Genomic DNA, 24,116 nt, shown 5'->3' on the forward strand with positions numbered 1-24,116 from the left:
AATAGTATGTGTAGAGCTTCAGAGGTTTCAAAACATCACATATCATTTTTTTGTACTAAAGTAGTGCACTAGCCTTTTTACATTATATACACATATACACACATTTTAGCTTGTGACCCCAAATCGTGATTTTGAACAGCCTTATAAAAAACATCATGTTCAGTAATGTTTCCTGTTAAAAATGTCTAGGGTGTTTATTATATACTGGGGTTTGCAGAAGTATGCACCCCCTACCAATAATGTCACAAGTTGTTGAATTACAAATAATGTATGCAGTTTTTTGTTTTTTTTCAAACGAACTATTTTTATAGTGGTCAAAAAAGCTATGGTGGTTAAAATGAACACTATTCTATGAGGAGGAGGTTAAATGTCAGCAAAGAGGAGAAAAAAATGACATTTACTTGCGAAGCACATTTTTGAAGCAATTACAGCTGTGTCCTTTTGAGCTTCGCAGAGTAGGATGGTGACATTTTTTCCCCATTCTTCACAGGAAAATTGATCCCGTTCTGGTTAGTTTGTTGGGAATCGTCGATGGACTGCAGTGTACAAGTCTCGCCATTAAATGTTCGATTGGATTTAAGTCAGAACTTTGACTGGACCGCTCAAGAACATTAATTCTGTTCTTGTTCAACCACTACAGTGTGGCTTGTTCAACCACTACAGTGTGGCTTTTGGCTTTGCTGAAATGTGAATTTCCTCACCAGCGTCCGAGTCTTGGCTGAACTCAAACAGGTTTTCCTGAAGGATTTGCCTGCACTTTGCATCATCCATTCACCCCTCTATCCTGACCAGCTTCCGAGTTCCTGCTGAAGAGCAGGATCCCCATAACATATTCCCACCGCCATGCTTGAGGAAAACCTTTTTGAGTCAGCCAAAACTCTCAAACTGGGGAGGAAATTCACATTTTCAGCAGGACAAGGACCCGAAGCACAAAAGCCACACTGCAGTGATTGAACGAGAAGAGAATTCATCTTGTTGAGTGGCCCAGTCAGTCCTGCCATGAATTCAATCGAACATTTATGTAGAAACTTGAAAACTGCAGTCCATAGACCGGGGGGTGCGCTAAATTTTTTCGTCGGCGCCTCACTGACTGCTTTTCCCCTGCAGGTGCACCCCCTCCCCACCTGACACGTTCGCCGGCGACTTCTGATGTCACAATGTCATGTGACCTCTAGCGCGTTGCCATGGCGACACATTTCCAGAAGCCACCGGAGACCAGATTAGGGAACTTGCAGAGGCCTCGCTCCCCCGGCATTTAATTTAAATGCTTTGGGGAAGAGCGAGGAGCTTCTGTAAGTGCCGCGCCCTCCCTCCCAAAACAAATTGCGCCTCTCCGTTTGCGCACCCCTGCATAGACAATTCCCAACAAGCGTATCAGAACTGGATCAATTTTGCTGTGAAGAATATCATCCTACTGTGCAAAGCTAGCAGAGACCTATCCAAAATGACTCACAGCCGTAATTGCAGCAAAAGGTGCTTCTACCAAGTACTGCCTTAGGGGGCTGCATACTTCTACAGCCAGTAAATGTCGCTGTTTTTGTGTTCCTTTGCTGACATTTAACCTTCTCCTCATAGAAGAGTGTTCAGTTTAACCAGCAAGGGGCGAAACGCGGAATTGTTTTTTACCCTTTTGTAATTTGCCATGTGCCAGTAGTTTTACAAACTGCCCGTTATCCAGCCCCAAGTCTGTTACTGCGCTGTGCACCCCCACCTCTCCCTCACCGCGTTCTGCATACAGCGGGAGCACGCCAACAGAAGCCCGCACCAACACATAGTCCTACAGTCCTTTTTCAAAGAGAAGTGGCGTTATCTGTTATTCATTGTGGACTATATTCATTTCATACTTTGTGTGAGCAGCAGCAAGATACTGTTTGAGAGAGAGAAACACATACTATCTGAGGGTATCTCCCTTTAGTCTCTTATTTTCCCATCATTTACATTGATTACAGACTTGCACCACATTACTTCAATCAAGAGGAGTGAATACTTACAGGGGGGGGTTATAATAGTATCCTGATTTGAATGTGGCCCACATGTGGCCAATGAAAGAGCCCTGTTATATACGGTTACATACAGTAGCTTAACCCTAAATACTTCTTAGAAAATGCTGCATCATTTGTTTGCTAGATGATTGTGCTATGACCTCTAAAATGGGAATGAAGGTGTTACATGTATATACAGAACTAGGTAGAGGTAACAGCTGTGCTAAATTGTAATAGGTTAAAAAGAAGTCATTGATGTCTTTTAACAATACCGGGTTATTTCTTTAAAAAAATTGTGTGAATATTTTCCACAAGGGCTCTGGGGAGTTAACTCCATCCCAGTTATAAGGGATTCTGATTTAGATGCCCACTGAATGGTTAAGTGGAGGCAGAGCAAGGAACTCTCCAAATGTTCAGGTTCAAATTTTCATAAACATCGTCAATGTAAATTTATACATATCTTATTTTTTTTAAGTAATGCTTGGATCTCGAAGTAGAAGAAACATTTGTGTTGGGATTCACTAAGCCGCAAAGCGGGGTATCCGACTCTGATCCGGTTTCAAGTGACATTGGAGACCAATACGGGCCAAATTATTTCAAATGTTTCTCATCCCATTGTAACCTGTACTTCTTAGGGCTTTAGGCTGCATTTGGATTCAAGTCCAGAGAACAGTCCATTAAAAAAACATTCAGTGGCAGCTCCACAACAAAAACTAGCGAAGCTGGAAGCAGGAGACACTGCATCCCAAGGTAAGCGATTTGACATCTGTCCTGCACTGTAACACTGTAGACGCAGGTGTTGGAAGGGAGTGATGGTATCAGGAACACCCCAAAAAAGTAAAACATACAACGAAATATTGTGCAGTATAATGGCATAGGTTTGGAATAGAGAAGAAATCTTGGCTCTATAAAGTGCCTACTTGCAACAGGTAAGTGATAAAATCAGCATTGAATGAATCAACAGGTAGGTGGCATACCGCAGCTGCAGGAACCCAAAACGACTGGTGATGTCAGGTAGATCTCTCTCAGGTAAGGATATCAAGGAGAGACGATTGTGCAAATAGAAGATTCAAATTTTATAAATAAAACACAATAAAAGAAATGTACTCACAATAAGTACAGCTGCGGTATGCCACCTACCTGTTGATTCATTCAATGCTGATTTTATCACTTACCTGTGGTAAGTAGGCACTTTATAGAGCCAAGATTTCTTCTCTATTCCAAACCTATGCCATTATACTGCACAATATTTCTTTGTATCTTTTACTTTTTGGGGGTGTTCCTGATACCACCGCTCCCTTCCAACACCTGCGTCTACATTGTCTCGAGGGGAATGTGTACATATTCCCCGTAGGAAGGTTGAGAATTTGTTTTCTGTTACACTTTACAATTTACCTTATACAGTATGTGTAATTATCACTTTAATCACCAGCACTGCTGTCTATCGCCGTTCTAAATCACTGGGTTTCTGCACTGTAACACTGCAATGTTCACTACTGATTTCATGTTGATGGATCACTGCGGTGTATGGAAGAATCTTCATGCTTCAGAGGGGTTTCAATGTGCAACGGTGTGGTATTAAAATAGAGCCAGAGGTTACCTAAAGCTTACACAGAGTTCAGAAACCTGTAAAAGCTGCAAATCCTATTTAAGAAATACAAGACCTCTTCATCATGCTCAAAGCCCGCCGTCTCTGGACATCCACAACGCTTCTGCTATCGCTTGGGTGCTCCTCAATTACAACTTGAGCCTAACAGCACTATTTACAGCAGTGCACAATGACCTTACGGAGTAAGGGATATGTAAAATTATTTTCTTTGCATGATCACATCAAAAAACAAACAAATATATATCTATATATATACATATATGTGTGTATGTATGTATATATTGCAGAATAAATGAGTTCTTCAGTATTAGGTGATAACTTTTTTTTTTATTTGAACTAACAATTTGTCATAGGACAAGCTTTCAAGAGTTCTCCTCTTTCCTCAGGTCTGCAATACTGATTTAACGTAGGAATACGGCTAAAACAGTCTTTGGGAGAGCAGGGGGGGGGGGGCAAACACAAGAGAGATGTACTGTAGATAAGGTGGGGTGAGAAAGTGTTTGAAGACATGGAAGGGTGACAAGGAAAAGCATGGAGGGGGAAGGTGTGCTGTGGGAGGGAGGGGGGGAGGAGAAAGTGTGGATAAGAATAGAGGCAGGATGATTACAAACAATTGTGATAGTGTGTGAGAAACTCCATATCCGCATTTTGTCCTTTTTGTTTTGGTGTCAAAGAGTCTTCTCATTCGGAGTTTAAATGTTTTCCGTTCTTGGGTGCGTTTTAACACAGAATGATAAGACTCTTTGGCACCAAAACAAAAGGACTTAATGTGGATATGGGGTCTCTCACACACTCACAATTGTTTGTAATCATCCTGCCTCTCTTTTTATCCACACTTTCTCTCCCCCCCCCTCCCAACAGCACACCTTCCCCCTCCATGCTGTTCCTTATCACCCTTCCATGTCTTCAAACACTTTCTCACCTTATCTACAGTACATCTCTCTGAGGAAGAGAGGAGAATTCTTGAAAGCTTGTCCTACGACATAAATTGTTAGGCCAAATAAAAAAGGTATCACCTAATACGGAATAACTCATTCATTCTGCACTATCGCAACTGGACTAACACGGCTATTAGAGAGAGAGAGAGAGATATATTTACACATACAATTTATGTGATATTATGATAATCCACAGTTGACAATGTGCATTATCAGTGGGTGATTTGTATCAGGTATGGGTTCTGTGTTAGAACATTTGTCTGAATTCCCCCCCCCCCCCCCCCCCAAATGTTTTCGTGTTAATAGATTCTTATATTGGGGTCATTCTTAACCAACTGAAAGGTATACCTGGGAAAAATCATTTATATGCCAGTTGGCCTCCCTTTAAGTTTATAGGAGTATTATGCAACTGAATTGGTGCTATTTGCACTCTACTGAAGTAGGGCCATAGTTGTCCTTTTTTGTTACTGATGAGGGAAAAGCTCTGTAGACCATATTTGAACAGCAACACATTTTATACACAAACACATACACCATTTCCCTGTTTATGCAATAAGCATGCTGGGTTGACTTTAGATGGCTGTTCCGTATTCACAGCCCATTCAAGTAAATCGGTCAGACGGTGTCTTGAACTGCTGGAGGGCGTCTAATGGAATAGCTGTGTCTTGCTACATTTGCCTCCCTTTCTGCGTACGGCCAGTGTGCACTGCTGTTGAGTTCCTTTCCAAGAAATATTAATTGTCCGTATCTCCTGTCAGTATTTGGCTCATACCAAAGCCACAGGCAAGCTCCGTTCAAATCAAGTGTCTCACCTTACCAAATGCTTCCCATCGTCTGTAGATTTATCATTAATGATGGTGGTCAGGAGTGCTCTCCTGGAAAATGCTGTGCACAACATACTTCAGCAATATCCCCCAGAAAACAGGGCATTATGCCTCCGGTCTGGTTGTGATTGAAGTCTCGGTGGAATATAATCTGTATGAGCTCAAGGAAGTTGGTTTGAGCCATGTGTAGAAAGCACTGTATAAAAATGCTAAATAGCTAATCCTCAGATATTTGTTTCTATTTTAGGCTCTGCTTCCAAGCAGCTGGTGCGCAGCTTGTTCCCAGACCAGGTGGCTGCATCTGGCGAGATGGGGTGAGTGCCAAGTGTGCAGATTTTTAAGTTAGTTGACATACAGCTAACATACAGTTAGTTCTGAACCGCTACAGAACCCAGCAACGGAGCGCAAAGCATTGTGGCAGAAAATGAGTTAAATCGGGGAGTGATTTTTGGTATGAGTAGAAGAGTATTTGTTGTTTTTTTTGGGTTTTTTTTACGTAGGGTGCCCACAGTCACATTCCTGCATCTCTAGTTCCTACAAGAAGGAAATTCCAGGCTTCAGCTATTGCTCTGCTGTAAAAATATTTTTAGAGAAAGCGTCACACGTACTTTGTATGTAACATCCATAAGCCTCGGGAAGTGCTAGTGTAAGTGTGAAATATTGCATATACAAATCATTCTATAATGCTGATCAGGAGAAGCCTTGGGTTGCCCCTTCTAGATTTCCTAACGTCGATCTGTACCTTTTTGGTTCACGTGGCTTGTGCTCTTGATCGTGAAAATGGGGCACACTCATGTCACAGAGGAACTCTGCATTGGAAACTGTAGTATTAGCTTACTGAAGCGAATAGTTAATAAGTGGGAAAGTGCATCTTCTGCATGCAGTTTATGAATATGTAAATAGAGAAACTTTCCCATTTTTACTTTATTTTTGTCAGCATCTCATGGCCCCCAAAGACAGATGAATTTAATTCTCTCTATGGGATAAGTATGATATTTTTTGTTTGAGTTTGTGTACCCAGATGATATTTCTGACATTTTGGTGCAAATGTTCCAAAATCTGCATGTGGTCTTCTGCTTTGCACCTATCAGAACAATTTAAAAAAAAATTATATATATATATTTTAATTTCTGATTTTTTTTTTTGTAACACTCGAACCAGTATAGGAACGGTTAAGAGTAAACACACTTAAGACGTGTAATCTTGGTTTCTATTCCCACAGTGAAAGGTATTGCTGCTTAAATAGAATAGACCTTGTGACATGAGTTTAATATATACAATCTGTGTTTTCAGGGAGACTGTGACAAACCATTCATCAGATGCAAAATCTAGTTCCTTGCCCACAGATGTAAATATTCAGAAAGAAATGAAGAAGCTAAAAGAAGCAGAAAAGGGTGGAAACATGCAGCTCGTCATAGTAAGTGTTGTAATCTCCAGACAGTAAAAAAAAATAGGTCCTAATTTAAAACAAGTCAGCGATTGTGGGAAGGAACAGGAGAGAACAACTCGGTCAGACAAAGCCGCTGCACGCAAGGATCTCTCACCCACTTTAACTATTGCACACAGTACTGCACTTTATTAATCACTTGTCAGTACACGAGACTAATGTGAACACAACGTTTCTGACGAAAGGAAGGGTTTCCCCCAGAAACGTTCTGTTCACATTTGTCTCGTGTACTGATAAGCGATTACATCCTGCGCTTTATTAATCACTTAAGTGGGTAAGAGATCCCTCGAGTGCAGCTGTTTTGTTTGAGTTGTGGAATTATGACACTCACAACAGGACTCTTGAAGCGGACGCGCACGGTTCGCCAAAGCAGTGACCACACCGTAGAACAAGGGACACATCCTGAGCGTGTGCCACAGGAAACAATAAGTACAGGAGAGAACAGAAAGGAATTTGTCCTCGCGAGGAAGGGAAGTGGGGAAATGGCAGCTCTGGGGAAACGGTAGCACCCAAACGAATCTGCCAAAAGTTCCTTACATTCAAATGTTCGCAATAGCTCTTTATTTACTGTATTTTGTGCGATTTATCGGGCGACCCCGAATATAAGGTGGCCCCCAATTTCAGAAGCAGCTTGAAATAAAACAGGTTTTTTTTGAGGTTTGAAAATTCAGACTTGTATTTCAAAATCCCTGACAGGCTGCTCTTTCCAATGTAAATGCAGACACACAATAAACAACAGTTTAATTTAGGCAACAGTTCACAGTTCCCTGTCGGTAGCCGCATCATCGCCACTCTTTCCTTCACTTGAGTCGCTTCCTGCGCTGTCCTGCGTGGTGTGCTGCGGCTGCCTTAGAAGGTCATCTTCAGAACCATCCATAGCATTGGAAATACAACATTTCTTGAAGCCGTGAACAATACTCTGGGTGGAAATCAGATCCCAAGCAGGAAGTACCCAATCACACAGCTGGCTGACCGGTGGTTTTCTTATCCGTGTGAGTAAGAGTGTGGTCGCCAGATCGAAGCCAATCTGTGTACTTCTTCCTTACATGGTCTTTGAAAAACGAAGCGGTGCAACTCCCATGCAGGTAAGGACACAGACCAGGACAATAACACTCAAGTGTAGGCTTTATTGACACCCGACAGCACCTAAAACCACTCTGACGCGTTTCGCACGGTACACCGTGCTTTGTCAAAGAGAATATGAACACAAAACAAACATCGGCATAAAATACCCATCGGACCCCGCATTCTAACCAATGGTAACTCGGCATACACCCAGCAACTCCCACCTGCTGAATATTTAATCATCATTAAGGCTAATCAAGAAGGGGGGAGTGTATACCGAGCATCACAGGGTGTAGAAAGGTGACTTTAAAAACAACAAAAGACAAGAAATGTAAACATAAAAAACAAGGATCAGAGGCTGTATTAATCCTGAAAGATATATTAAAACCAAAATCTTATCTCTAAATAAACATTTAAAGGTTAAATAATTATTTATGTCAAAGCAAAGGCATTGACAAAAACAAAAAACAAAAAACCCTCATCTATGCATATGGATCTCAATTATCACCATGGGCAAAGATAGGAATATAAATCCAACAATAAATGGATATATAATAATGAACACTGAAATTATATTTCTAATATAAACATCAATATAAAGAAATCCGGGTGATTCCTATCATATAATGCATACTGCACCTTGGTGATATAACGGCATTTGTCAATAATATTAAACATGGACTAAGAGATCATACAGTAATAACAGAAACTTTAAATATGATGATGTAAACAACAGAATCTTCTCTGTTCCCCTCTCCCACTCTGTGTAACATTACAGAGTTATGTCGCATTGTTTTGTAGAGGTTTACAGCAGTAACTTAAGGGTCGCTTACCTGATCCCAAATGTATTGTCAAAATGCCTTTACCGTTCCTAATCATTTATGTGATTGTGGAACTTATCTGTAGTAGTAGAGAACTTAAAAAAAATAATAATAATAATAAAACCCTGATGAGCTTCTGGATTTCAGCTGGTTATGTGCCCCTAACTAACCACAAGAAAAATAATGATGTTTTATATGAACAGGAAACTTGTCATTTATCTTCTTTTAGGCTTTTTGGGCTTAAATGTGCTACAATGATATGGTTTAAATTATGCAAGTGTTAAAATACATTTTAACATTTGAATTCAGCCTATTGCAATTCGAATATAGGTTGCTCAGTGTGACATTAAACAAAATGTGCTTTAACTTAGAAGTATTAATGTTATTCAATTTTATAGTGATAACTTAAGCCAGTGTTTTCTTTCAGGATGCTGGGCAGAAACGGTTTGGTGCCATATCTTGTAATGTCTGTGGGATGCTATATACAGCATCGAATCCCGAAGATGAAACGCAACATCTGCTCTTTCACAACCAGTTTATCAGTGCTGTCAAATATGTGGTAATATTTTCTGACCGTACCTTCCGCCATCATTTATGTGAAGCACATATATGTAGATCTGTGCAGGATATATATACAGTATCTATCTATCTATCTATCTATCTATCTATCTATCTATCTATCTATCTATCTATCTATCTCAGTAACCGTTTTTTTTTCATTTGAAAACCAGGTCAAGCTTTATTGCTTCCTTAAATAGAGCCCAGACACAATAGGTATGGTAGCTTCAAAAAATATTTACATAATGTGTTGCAGATAACGGCTTCAGAGTAAAATGTCTCGGTGTCAAATATCAGGCCACAGGTTTTTATGAAGTGGTTTGTGGGGTTATTTTGTCCACTAAAGGACTGTCCCTGACGTTTTAGCTTCTGCTGTTCTGTTCCATTTAGAGTGGACAGCACCCCGCAGGAGCATCGCTCTATTCCCAGGTGCAGTGGGAGACCTCTCCTTTTGGCTTTTGCTCAAAAGCAAAATTAACTTATTCAATTATCCCATTTTCCTCTATTGGGTCTGCTGCCAGAGAGAGGATAAAGGCACTTTGGGTACCTGCATAAATCACACCACAGGTGAATTGTGACACCGTGTTTATCAAATAAACGTTTATATATCAAAGTACAAATCTGCCATTCTAGAAAAACAAAACCTTAAACCTTTGCCTTGTTTGAACTTTGTGTCTCTGCGAAGGAATATATTCTATACTAGGGGTACCCCCTGATCGCAAGAGACTTTCCCCCTGGATTTTGTCTGTCCCATGGCATCCGTTGGATGGGAACATTTGTGCACCAACTAAAAGCTGTAGACAAGACAGTCGGCATTAATGATTTGAATTTCTGGCAATATATTGCCTGACTACCAATATGGTTGAAGAGAAAAAATCCCTCTTAAATAATGCAATTTCTCCAGAGCTGGGGGGGATCTCCCAGTGCAGGATCACTGCCATCCTAGCAGAGTTCAGATCCTCCTCCCTCCAAAAAAGAAAACCGGTGAATGCGCTCGCTCAGCCTGCTCAGCATCGTTGCAAATTAAGGGTGGTGCTGTGACTGGGATCGTACATAGAAACATATTCAAAAGAGAAAAGGGATCACATATTGTAGCACTCAATACTCTCAATAATGTATGAAATAATAGTACTATACTAAAATATAACTTTTAATAGAAACAAACTAAATAAGTGTGACGACTCAAAACAATGCCTATAAAACTCGAAATGTAGAAACTGAACATAAAACAACAGCCTGTCATTAAATGCCTGTAGGAGCTCAGAATTACAGAGGTAACTGCTTTTCAGGCATATCGATTCAGCTGCTGTTCCACCAGAGGCTTTGAATATTTATTTTTTTAGTCCCTTTTTATTGTGTGTGTAGATTACTATTTATATTATTTAGGATCTTGTATTATTCGGTCCTATATATATTGGTTTAACAAGTCATTTATTTGCTCGTGCCACATTGCACTCACAATGTAGATTCAGCTGATGACCCACTGCTGTGCAGTAAATTAGGTACAGGTAGGACCTGTGTAAGCGCGGGGTCAATCATTCCTCCTCACCAATTAGACGAATATATATCTAGGATAGACTTTGTTAATTTGTTCATCAGCTGACAATCACTGTCAGGAAGTGACGCCTCTTGATGACGTCACTAGGGAGAGCGGAGTCTAACATGGTGGCTAGTTGCACCTCTCACTCACTTGTCCCGCCGGCAGACACCACAAGCATATTTTTACTCTGCTTTAAAAAAAATGTTTCCCTGTATTGGGGGAGGGAGCGCGCTCTGAAAAGGTGCTATGTGCACTGTGCGTTTTCCTTCCCAGAGACTGCTACATGATTCATCAGGCCATACAGAAAAGATCCCAGAAGAGGGTTCAGAAAAAGGCCCCCAATCTGCTGCACTCACTAATGTATCCACATTAAATGGACCTATTTAGGTCTTCAATCCAGATATACTCCTTGAGAAAGCGCTACAGCAGCGTGGGAGGAGAAGCCCCCTTTTTTGTTTTGTGTTCCCCTTATGTCCAACATGTTTTTTATGTAGCTTTAATAAACTTTTTTGCTTGTCCCCCACCCAGTGAGTTGTGAGTGCTTTCAGGCACATTTGGCTGTCCGCCAATCCTCTTTGCCGTTCTTACTTCAATCCAGATATTCTAATATAAGAGCCTTTTATTGGACACAGGCAAGAAAGACTATGTTAAATTGTTAATCAGCTGAAAATCATCAGAGTACTCAGTGGGATTTAAAAAAAAAATATATATATATATATATATATATATATATATATATATATTATATCCTGGGTATATTGACATGTCGGGTGAAACTTTTTTGAATCCAATATACGTTTTCCTGACACTTTGGGTCAGATATACGATATGATACATATTGGTAGACATTTGAATTGATGTATTTAGACCATCTCGTTCTAACAGTTGCGACTTGATATTTGGAGAGTGTAGGGTAGTGGATGTAGTGTGCTTTCCACCTAATTGTGGCTGTATATTATATACATTTCCAGATAGACCACGAAGCGACCTCCCCACCTTTGCTCACCGTATGTAAGAGTATCGCTCCTTTCTTTCTTTCTCATTCTAAATAAAATGACTATTTTAACAGTGTTTCCTAGATCCTTTGATCAGGGACCCCTTTCTTGCCTGTGTCCAATAAAGGGCTAATATATGAGAGTATCTGGATTTCAAGACCAAAATAGGTCCATTTTAATTGGGGGCCTTTTTCTAATCCCTCATCTGGGATCTTTTCTGTATGGCCTGATGAATCATGTAGCAGTTTCTGTGAAGGGAAACGCACAGTGCACATAGCACCTTTTCAGAGCGCGCTCCCTCCCCCAATACAGGGAAAAAATATTTTTTAAAGTAGAGTAAAAATACACTTGTGGCGTCTACCGGCGGGACGAGTGAGTGCTGCGACTAGCCACCATGTTAGACTCCGCTCTCCCTAGTGACGTCATCAAGAGACGTCACTTCCTGACAGTGATATTCAGCTGATGAACAATTTAACAAACTATCCTATCTATCGTAGACAGATTACTGTCTAATTGGTGAGGAGGAATGATTGACCCTGTGCTGACACAGGTCCTACCTACACCTAATTTATTGCACAGCAACGAGTCATCGGCTGAATCTGTATGCCTGAAAAACTGTTACCTCTGTAATTCTGAGCTTTTACCGGCAATTCCAGCACGACAAGCTGTTTTTTGTTCAGTTTCTATATTTTCCCTTTTATAGGCATTGTTTTGAGTCGGCACACTTTTCCCTTCTCCCCCCTCTTATTTTAGTTTCTAATAAAGCTGCAGTTGAAGCTGCTGTTTAAAAAAAAAAAGCTAAGCTGCAGATCGATCCGTTCTCCTGTAATCGATCACTTGCTCAGGGTTATTTAATTCAGTTCTTGCACAGCATTGTGGGCAATGTAGTGCAGCAATATCAAGTGACTGGGCAGTTACTAGATACAATTGGTGCACTGCTAGAGAGAGGGCGGGGCTCAAGAGCCAGAGCCTATGAGAAGGGGGAGAGGTGTGACATTGGAAATGGTTTCTATAGAAACAAAAATGCTTCCTACATTAGAAACATTAAAAATGTCTTAACATTAAATGCTACAAGTATTTTCTCATAGGACAGAACTGATTTATATAAAAAAACAAACACATGTAGGATATTGCTTGAACTGCTGCTTTAAAAGTTATATTTTAGTACTTATCATTATTCATAAATGATTGATTGTACCGAGTGCTACAAACTGGGATCCTTTTTTTTCTCTTTTGAATATATCCATCCAAAAAAAAAGAGAAATTGAAGGGTTTGTATTTTTTTTTTTAAATAAATGTACTGGGCATTCTTTGCATGTTTTCTTCATTGTAATATCATTTTAATCCAGGGTTGGAAAAAAGAGAGGATTGTGGCAGAATATCCTGATGGGAAGATTATACTGGTGTTGCCGGATGATCCCAAATATGCCCTAAGAAAGGTAAATCAGTTTTACCTTTGTCCCATCCCTCATAAACAGAAGATATAATAGTCGTTATAAGAAAAGATGTTACATGCATAGAGTACTTGGAAGAATCGGCAAGCTTTCTGTGTGCTGCCTGACTGGCAGTAGTGCATTTCCCATGTGTGGGTATGAGGGAGCGTACTTTGTCATTTATTTCCCTATAAAATGATGTTTTTCCACATACAGTTGCTATAAGGATGTTTTTAGCAGTATAACCAGCTGGAGTTAAAATAAATCCATGTGCCATGTGAGGTTTAATACTTTGTTGACCAGAGAGAGTAGTGTCGGCTGCTTTTGAGACGCCAAAATCTGAAGATGACAGAAATGACATAACATTCTAAGAATTGGGTTTCTCACTCTGCTGGGTGATTTAATAGTGCATTTAGTGTTGTTGACTTACTGGAGCTACTGGATTGCGTCTTTAAGGATTGGGATTGTATTGAACCTGGAAGCAATGTGGGCCTTTCCTGGATCCGTGGAGTTAAATCTATTTGTTACCATGGCCAGATGAAAGCTAAAAACTATAGGAGATGGAATGTATCGTATAAAAGGTTTAAGCCAATCATGGTTGTCATCCATAATAAAGCCCCTGAAAGTTTAAGCGCTGCAAAATCAAGGTACCCCAGGAGTCAGATTGCTGTGTATTGTGATGGGCAGCTATAGCGCCACCAACTCAGAACTTTCTATAAAACGGTGTGTGTATTAATTATCCAGTAAACATTTTATTTTTTTCCTACAGATCATTTCATTGGTTTATTTTTTATTTTTTTTATTATCTTACAAATAAAATTAAGGTTTATTTATACTGATCTTAAAGTGTGTGTGTGTGTGTGTGTGTGTGTGTGTGTGTGTGTGTGTGTGTGTGTGTGTGTGTGTGTGTGTGTGTGTGTGTGTATAGATATATGTATCTCAAACATAAGGACCGTGAAATAGAATATATAGAGGAGAACAAGTAAGAGTGACAAAGATAAGTGTGTACATGTTTTTGTTTTTCAGGTTGAAGAGATCAGAGAGATGGTGGATAATGACTTGGGGTTTCAGCAGGTTCCCCTTAAACTCCATTCCAGGACAAAAACACTTTTATTTATTACCAATGACAAAAAAGTAGCCGGGTGCTTAATAGCAGAACATATCCAGTGGGTAAGTATCCAAATGGAATCATTTTACAATGGAGACATGTTACCATGTGTGCGAAGAGGGGCCAAATCTCAGATTGAATGCTGCAGCGGGCTGTCCTGTGGGGGAAATCATGATCTCTGAGCTGAGCTCAACTCAGAGCGCCATACTTGTGGTATTCATTTCTATCCTCCGGGATATAGAGAGGGAGAAGGAGCCTCTGAAGACACTTTACAAATGTTATGGGAGTGTTCAATAGAATAGAAGCTATGCGTTTGGGCATATGAAGAAATCTAATGTAGGTTGTGGGAATATAAGTAAAATATCCAAGGTTTTTTTCTCTTAACGTTTTAATCTATTCTCCATCTTTGATCCAGTGCAGTTTGCCTCCGGTGGGACTAATTGAAGTGGAGGTGTGATCAATTCTGCTTTTTATTTGTCGTTGGGCAAGGAAGGCCATCTTTGAGACGTTTTAGTAGGGGCTCTCATTTCCATATTTTGGAATCATGAGAATAATTACTAATCGCTATGTTGCGTAGTTTTATCTTTCATAATGGTCATGAATAGCACACCTGTTTGCATGTAACTTGTATATGTGATGAGGGTTAATACACACAGCAGCATACAAGAAACATAATGTACACTATATGCAGACCGTTTCATCAAAATAATGGGATAAACAAACAGAAGTCCCTAACATACATTGCCACACGTTGGGCTCTCAAAGGGTCTTGAGGGGAAAATGTGAGATTTCAGATCCTAACATTGACACTCCCTTGGTTGAAATCTCATTTCATATACCAAATACATGTTTTTTTTTCATCTTAAAACTCCCTGCATTGGAAACTGGATGAACGCACATTCTGGGCGTGTCTGGGCGTATCCTTAACCCCTCACCCCCCCCACCTCATCAATCTCCAGTGACACCTTTTAAGGCTTAGGGAGAGAAAAAGGTTGTCTTTTTTTTTAATTACAAAAATTGGCTGAATATAGAAACGTTCTAACTTTATCCAAATAATACCTAGAATATTGTGACACAACTCATCTCGTTCGGGGTGAATTTGCAGCGTATACTGTAAAGAGACTATATTTATGAGGGGATCAATGCTAAATTTGAGAGACAAACTGATATCTGACCTTTTCACCCTCACAATTGTGGATTGTTTAGTGTCATATAATTAGGTTGAACGCAAATGTTGCAAAGATACTGTAGATTTGTAATTTTTGCGAATTGTTGTCGGATCCCTGATATTTTGTATGTAGTAAATTTACACAATCATGTGGAATATCTTCATGTAAGACAAGAATCAAAAATAGATACCAGCACTCCTAGATAGGGGAAGTGTGGTTGGTGCACTGGGGAGGAAGTATATACAGTACAGAACAAAGAACTGATATCTTCTGCATGCAGGTGGAGGCAGAGAGCCAGAAAGTTCCCAGATTGCATGCACTCGTCGCACTCAAAAATAATAAAGTATAACTGCACAATTGTAGGAAAATGCCAGTTGGTTAATTGCCAGTGATTTTGATTCTATTATTAGGGTGTGCTGGATTTTTTCAGTATTGTATTGCAGGGGAGCGCAAACTTTTTGTGCTGCGCCCCCCTGTCTCTCTGCCCCCGGCTCTCGCGCCCCCATGCCTTCAGCCGCGTCAGATGACGCTGCATGGGCGTGTGACGTCAGGTCACATGGTGCCGCGGCGTCTATTGACGCCGCGTTGCCATGGCGACGCAACACAGACGGCTGAATCCCGGTAAGTAAATAGTTGCAGGGGCCTCACACGATCCCCCAGCATCTAATTTAAATGCCTGGGGGAAGAGCGCGGGGCCTCTGCAACTGCCCGCGCCCCCCCAGCACAATCTCCCGCTCCCCCTGGGGGTCGCGCCCCCCACTTTGCGCACCGCTGTTGTATTGTATTTGGGAGGGATTGGGCCCTCTCTAATCCATGGCACCCCGCTTTATATCGTTATCTATGTGTGTGAGTGCTGTCTATTATTTTTTATTACAATTGTAGGAAGTATGATAAGTTAGAGCCAGATGTAGTTATTACCGTTAGGAAAAGAGATACACTTCAAGTTTATCTGGGGTAACAGACTCCAGGTTCTGAGTAGAGTGTCAGTGTGCCAAAGAGGTGCTCGGTGTAGTACACTGGTAAGCGGGGAGCAGCAGAACTGCCCACACCCTCTGTCGTTTCCACAACACTGAAGAATTCCTTTTAAGTTATTTTAATAGTAGAAATAAGCAAGAATTAATCCTGTCAGAAATAGTTGTGACACCAGGTGTCAATCACCCCACTTTCCAAACCAGGCTTTGGCCACAGATAATCTCACTTCTAGACAAACAAAGAAAACAAGGCCAGGTCACTGACCCCAATGAAACAATACATGTATTTGTAAGCTGTAATTTAAGTTAATGGTTTGTGTGCCAGGTTATTAAAATTCTGAATCTTTTCTGTCTTAATCATGACATTAATAAACTGTATTTTAATGTGTTTTGTGCTGCTTGGACCATGCTTGCATTGTGGCTGATTTTGTCATTGGCAGTTTATATATCTGAAATCTTTGTGATATTTGTAATCTTCTTTTAGAGGGATCTCACCTGCTATGTCTACATGACTTATAGTATATATGACTTATATTTTGTATCTATGATACTTCTGTACCTGTTAAAAACAATCAAACAAAAAAAAAAACCGCTATAACATTACATAGTATGTAACTTTATATCCCCTTTGCCTGGCTTATTTTTTTGGGGGGGGGGGGGGGAGGAAGGGGTTTCTCTCTGACACTCACTACTTGTTACCAGTATGAGATAAGACATGGAGAGTTCAGATCAACTGTTTTGTATCCCCCCCTTCCAGGGCTACAGAGTGATTGATGAAAACATTCCTGATGGTAAATCGGAAAAAGAACATGCCGTTTTTGAGCGGGTGAGAGCATGGTGCTGCTCCACCTCTCCGGAGCCAGCTCTCTGTGGAATAAGTCGCATCTGGGTGTTCGCGATGATGCGCCGAAAGAAAATTGCCTCCAGGATGCTTGAGTGTTTAAGGTAAGGAAAACGGCTCAGTACAGGGAAAAGTGATGCAAGCCACTCAAGCACTGAGAGAAACGAGGCTATGTGACTGGCATATATCACGTGCTACAAGAGAAAGTTGCAGAATTACGACCGTCACAAGATTGTGACTTTTATTCTTAAAAACAAAGTATATCAAAGGACTATATTAAAATGTTAGAGGCCAGATGATCCGGCGTGACACAAGATCAACACCGCATGCCTTCTATGCAGGAGTCCCTTTTTACTTCTGTATTGTATATTGTCTTTTTTGCTATGAATGTTAACATTTTAATTCCATCCCAAATAATGTGTTTAAAAAAATATATATATATATATGTTAACTGATCATATCACCATTTTCTCCACATAGAAGTCACTTCATATACGGCTCCCATCTGAGTAAAGACGAAATAGCGTTCTCGGACCCAACTCCAGACGGTAAACTGTTTGCAACACACTATTCTGGTACCGGTCAGTTCCTTGTTTACAACTTTGTCAGCGAAACCGCATCAGATGACATGAAGCATGGATTTCATTGCTGATCTAGTTCAGAAACAAAGCCCATGTTTATTTTTGGTATTCTTCTAAAAGTGAACTCAGGATGCGAACACCCTAAGGGTTGTTCCGTTTTCTTCAAACTGGAAAAAAAAAATTCAGAAAAAGATTAATTTTTTTTAAAGCAAATATTTTGTTATCTTTTTTTCAAGAGATCACAGTTGATGTATTTTCTCTATAGTAACTTAGTCATGTTTACATGCAGCAAATAACTTTGTTCATAGTGGACTACACTAATTATAAAGATGGCAGACTTGATGACGATCAGCTGAAGATCTTCTTAGATATGTACAAGTACAGCTCGTTTTCTTTTTATTTATGGTGTGCTGTGACCAGGGTATCATTCCGCACCTTAATTGCTGTATTAAAGATATTAACTTTTTTTAAAGAATGGATTGATTTAGCAACGCTAAAATGTTGATCCCTAAAACTGTTTTGCACCTTTTTATTGCTGCATCACAACTCTCCAAAATTGTAGGACTGCACAATGTATGTCCTTGGAACTCCTCTGGTACTCGAGGGAGCCAGTAGAAGGTCACACCTTGGTTAGGGTCACATCTCCACTTTGCTATAGGTTGACCCCAATGGCCATCGTACGTTTAGCTTGTTTGTTTTTCCATACCAGGAGTGGGAGAGGGTGATGTATGTATTCCAGGAGCCATGAGGTCTCCAGAGCTCAAAATAATGTGGTTTATCTACCTGTTCAAAATATGGAATAAAATACATTTAGTAACAACCTTTTTACTGACATTAATTATCACTGCTGCCTAAGAAATGGTTTGACTTTTTTACTGTGAGCTTTATCAGGCGGTGTAACAAATCCTGGCCACAACCTCAAACAGAATAGATCTTTTTCCTGTTTCTGTTTGCATATCAAATTAAACCCCATTTTAAGTCAAATGATGTGCTGTATATATATATATATATAGGTATATATATATATATATATATATATATATATACACACACACACACACCTTGGAGGACATCAGAGTGATGGTTGTCTGCTCTTTTTTTTTTCCAGTCACTCTACTTTTTAAGGGTTTATAATATATGTTGATGAACTGCTGTGGCCTTTCTGTAAATATGTGTAGAATATTGAATAAAGTTGTAATTTTTTTCCGAAAGCTATGCGTTTTATTTATATTTCATTAAATCACTGAATCGATTTTCAAACACAATTGCTATTTTTCTTTGTGTTGGGTCCCTTTAACTCTCACCTCCTGCCCATGTTTTTGTTATTGGCAATATGCCATTCATATATAAATAATGCATTTTTCTATATATAGATGACCTATTATCTAGGTGCCTTCACTAATCCTAGTGGATATAGTTATTTATTTTATTTACTTCTAAAAAAAATTAAAAAAAATAATAATTACCAGGAAATAATACAAAGTATGTCCTGGGCTGTTATGCTGACAATACAAGGATACATTAAATTAAGAAGTTATACGTTATATTTACAGACATTTCATGGGCATTTAGAGGTGTTATGGTCATGTGTAACAGTTACAGACAAGATTAAAGTGTGAGACAGCTGAAATCTTGAACTTAAACTGGATGCAGTTTTGCGAGTCCCTGGTTGGTCGTTTCAGACGTGAGGTGCACAGTAACAGGAGCGACCGGATTCTTTGTGAAACCATGGACACGGGGACAGTCTTTTGGCGTCTAATCTAAGGTGGTAAGAGCTGTGTGTGGCAGGGGTGAGAACGGGCTTAGCAATCCATGGGCGGGCTCCCGGGCAAAATTGTTGTATTGCGTTTGGCGCTCATGCGTAACCGGCACTTGCCTACTGCTCTTGTGTGACAGACAAGCGCCAATCGTGCATGCATGGCAGGCAAGCACCAATCGCGCATGCGCAGCTGGAAAATTATGCATTGTTCACCCTAGAGAGCGCCGGCCCCCAGGCTTTGCCCGGGCTATAGCTATGGCCCTGGGTGAGGAACTTGTTCAGATAGCCGGGTAGCTTGCCCAGAACGTATTAGAAGGCAAGACAGGAAAAGTGTATCTTGCACCTGGACTTCTGGGATAGCCAATCTAGTTCATGTAGCATTTTGCAGTGATTTGTGCTGTAGTTACATTGTTAGACAAAGCGGCATATTTTGTTGTAGAGGGTGTCTAGTTTGCCAAGGTGTGTTTGGGTGTAACATATAGTAATTACAAAATAATAACCTCTGTCTGGTCGTACTGTGCGGGCCTGGAATTTCTAAAGTCAGGATGAATAAACCTAACAAAATATTGGAAAGTAAATGGTAAAAACGTTATTATTGACTTTTTGACAGCAATAATTCAGAGATACATGAAATAAGCAATGGGAAAGTAAGGCTGTACATATTCTCCATTAAACTTTTTTCCGCACGAAAATATTCAAGTGGGAGATTTCTGGTTAAGGTCAATCTCCGATGATGAGGTCTTCTGCAGCATTGTCTCTCATCTTTGTTTCTGATAGGATCTATACCTCCTGTAGTATGGGTTGCATGTAATATCCAGAACACGAAGCGAGTCAGGCAACCAAAACGCACCACCTGTATTGCAACTCTAATATATGTTAATTAGATTTGTATCTCTAAAATGGACTCTGTTCTTGGTAAAATCAGAAACACTACCACCCATTCAGAAACACATTCATCTCAAGTAGACATTACCAGGGAAGTGAATTCAGATTTTCTGTGAGTTACATGTATTTCTGCCCAATCTCCCTGCTGTGCAACGCTATTCATGCTTAAAGGGACAAACAACCTCACTTAAAGCTACTCTTAGGCCTTGTTTACAGTAGAGCCGGCAGTGCGAGCGCACGTGATGTCACTCGTGTGGTGTGCGCGTGCGAAACCTGCACTGGCGGTGACAGAGGCGTGGCGATGTCACGGGAGCGGTTCGCCCCATTGGCTGAACTGCTCACGTGGCTGTCGCGCAGCGAGAACAATTTTGGAAATCTGTAAAAATTGCGCGCCATGGACGGGGCATTCGCGCACACTGTGTTCACCTTCATTACTCTGTTTTTTTTTTCTCGCACGTCGCCATTATAAGCACAGCCATAGCTTAATGAAGACTGGTTATACCACCGAACAACTCTAGACCAAGACTGCAAACAATGGAGACAAATTTCCGTGGAAGTCGCCTATACCCACCCTGGGTGAAGAGGCGAAAACAAACAAACAAGATGATAAAAACTGACTCCTGGCTGGCTCTTATGTGTGCATAGCATTTTCTTTAAAACCTCATGTTATGATCTATTTTATGTATACATATCCAAACAAACGGTCATCTTGCAATAGGTTGGATTGATATGCACAAATGTGGTACATTTGTGTCCGGGTCTATGGGATGCTGTGTGCTACATTTAGTGCAAATCCGTGCAGCTGATTGTTATCTAGATGTGTTGGAAGTTCGTGGGGAAAGTATGAATGCTTCTTTTAAGATGCTTTTTAGCAACTTGGATCTAGAAACTCGTAACTAGATTGTGAATTTTCTATGGACAGGAGGGCTTGGTGAGTAGAAACAGCTTTTGGTATTTTGTAGTTTTTCCTCTTCTAAAAAGACTTTAATTTAGGTTTTTCAAAAAATTATCTTAAAAAAAAATAGTTGTTTTGTATGCAACAGATTAGCCTTAGGAAGGGAAAACAGCTACAGATGGTGGACAGTCATGAGTATGACAGCTCTGTGCGCTTGGAGGTTTTGTTATTAACATTATCATCACCCCCAATAAATGTACTGTACTCATTATTATTAAAGATAGTGTGTGATGCTGCAGGGAAGTCAGCAGAAGTATAATAAATATATACCAACAGTAAAAAATAAAGAAAAAATAACCAATTGGGTGCAACAATTACTCCTCCCCCCGTACTTTCGGCTCACACGCTATCGTAATACACTGTCAACGTTTTGTATACGTTTCTATTGTAACATGACATGTTCTTTGACATGATCCGTGTTTCGGTCATACATGAGATGGTACCGGCCAGCGGTGAGGTATTTCACGAGGGATGTCTCTAAGGTATTCAAGGCCGACTTTTAAGGATCGTCAGATGACAACCCAGTGTCTGCAGTCTACTACAACCACATTTTCAGGGATTTGCTAGTGTTAAATTACAGACATTCACTAGAAGCGTAAGGCCTTGACCCCACTGCGCTGCACGGACGAGAGCCCTCCCCTCAATGGCGCCGGGCCCCCTGCGAGGGGGCCATAGCGCTGGGGCGAGAGCTGCTCCTGATCTCAATGGAATTGAGAGCAGGACTCGCATCGAGCGATACTGCACGCCCCCCGGCGGTTGAGCCAATGAGGGCGAACCTGCCGGGTGACGTCATGGCCGTGCCCCCGTCACTCCCCCGCCACGCCCCCCCGGTCTCTCTTGCTGCAGACGAGGTAATCGGCTGCACGCGCCGCCAATCTCGCGGGCGCGGGTTGCAGCGGAGGTACCGGGGCCTTAGCCTAAGGTTGTATCGTTTTTAAGGATACGCCGCACAGGAACAAAGTGACAATTACAAAGAGAGGCGTTTTTCACAGACGGAAGTGTTACTATACATGGCACAGTCCTTAGAATTTAACATTTACTTTTAATGAATCCTATTAAAACCACGAAAATGGACCAAAATTCAACAAGTAGCACATAAAAAATAATTTGGCAAATTTACATGTAAAACCATTTACAAATGACCTAATTTAACAAGTGAATTTAAAAATCTTCTCGTTTGAGGATCAAAAATGACCTAATTTTACAATACAAATATCTGATATCTGTAGGGTGCGCGTGTTGCATCAAACTGGGTCCCTATCTATCCCATTAATAAATATAAGAGATATCAAGGGAAGTTGGTGTGTGTGTATAAAAGTGAGAGATAACCTACTGTGGTTTTTAAAAAAAAAAAATTTATTCAACTCCATGCCATTTTGAATGAGTTACAAAACATAATTTGATTTCTATAGTGGGTTTTAGCCCACCTCACCAAGCAGTGCAAGATCTTTGCAACACTTTCCTGTTAGGATACATAGTTACATAGTTACATAGTAGATGAGGTTGAAAAAAGACTTCCGTCCATCAAGTTCAACCTATGCTAAATTTAGACAACAGATACTTTATCCTATATCTATACTTATTGATCCAGAGGAAGGCAAACAAAAAACCCCATTAAGGGGAAAAATTAATTCCTTCCTGACTCCAAGAATTGGCAATCGGATTAATCCCTGGATCAACATCCTTCCCATGTATACTTATTTGGTATATCCCTGTATACCTTTCCCATCTAAAAAGATGTCCAACCTTTTTTTTGAACAAATCTATTGTATCTGCCACCATAGTCTCCATGGGTAATGAATTCCACATTTTAACTGCCCTTACTGTAAAGAACCCTTTCCTTTGTTGCTGGTGAAATTTCCTTTCCTCCAAACCTAAGGGATGGCCCGAGTCCTTTGTACTGCCCGTGGGATGAATAGTTCTTTTGAAAGCTCCTTGTATTGTCCCTGAATATATTTGTATATAGTTATCATATCCCCTCTTAGACGCCTCTTTTCTAATGTAAATAAATCTAATTTAGCTAGCCTATCCTCATAAGTTAGAATGTCCATCCCCTTTATTAATTTGGTGGCTCTTCTCTACACTCATCTAGTTCCATAATGTCTTTTCTTAGGATTGGTGCCCAAAATTGTACTCCATATTCAAGGTGTGGTCTTACTAATGCTTTGTAAAGGGGCATAATTATGTTTACTTCCCTTCCAGCTATTGCCCGTTTGATGCAAGATAAGATCTTGTTTGCCTTTGCAGCTACTGCATGACATTGGGCACTATTGCTTAGCCTGCTGTCTACAAGCACTCCTAAATCCTTCTCCAACAAGGATTCCCCCAATATATCTCCATTTAATTTGTAAGTCGCCTTTTTATTCTTGTATCCCAAATGCATAACCTTACATTTATCTGTATTAAACCTCATCTGCCATTTACCTGCCCACGTTTCCAGTCTCTCCAAGTCCTTCTGAAGAGAAATTACATCCTGCTCTGATTCTATTACCTTACACAATTTAGTATCATCAGCAAAGATGGAGACTTTGCTCTCGATCCCAACCTCAAGGTCATTAATAAACAAGTTAAAAAGCAGTGATCCCAGTACCGATCCCTGAGGTACTCCACTCACGACTTTAGCCCAACCTGAAAA

The 24,116-nt window shown here is 40.4% G+C and overlaps 1 protein-coding gene across 2 annotated transcripts in view; it reads left to right on the forward strand.

Moving 5' to 3' along the window:
* Nucleotides 1-19,093, forward strand: part of ESCO1 (establishment of sister chromatid cohesion N-acetyltransferase 1) — a 35,227-nt gene extending 16,134 nt beyond the window's left edge. For both annotated transcript variants that reach the window (XM_075585200.1, XM_075585201.1), the window contains exons 3-10: nucleotides 2,618-2,732; nucleotides 5,601-5,667; nucleotides 6,647-6,770; nucleotides 9,114-9,245; nucleotides 13,129-13,218; nucleotides 14,239-14,382; nucleotides 17,218-17,405; nucleotides 17,782-19,093. In XM_075585200.1, coding sequence (XP_075441315.1) covers nucleotides 2,618-2,732; nucleotides 5,601-5,667; nucleotides 6,647-6,770; nucleotides 9,114-9,245; nucleotides 13,129-13,218; nucleotides 14,239-14,382; nucleotides 17,218-17,405; nucleotides 17,782-17,953 — 1,032 coding nt within the window. In that variant the 3' untranslated portion in view covers nucleotides 17,954-19,093. The remainder of the gene's footprint in view (nucleotides 1-2,617; nucleotides 2,733-5,600; nucleotides 5,668-6,646; nucleotides 6,771-9,113; nucleotides 9,246-13,128; nucleotides 13,219-14,238; nucleotides 14,383-17,217; nucleotides 17,406-17,781) is intronic.
* Nucleotides 19,094-24,116: the final 5,023 nt, after the last annotated feature.

Source organism: Ascaphus truei, chromosome 2 (genome assembly GCF_040206685.1).
Source record: "Ascaphus truei isolate aAscTru1 chromosome 2, aAscTru1.hap1, whole genome shotgun sequence".
NCBI classification, from domain to species: domain Eukaryota; kingdom Metazoa; phylum Chordata; class Amphibia; order Anura; family Ascaphidae; genus Ascaphus; species Ascaphus truei.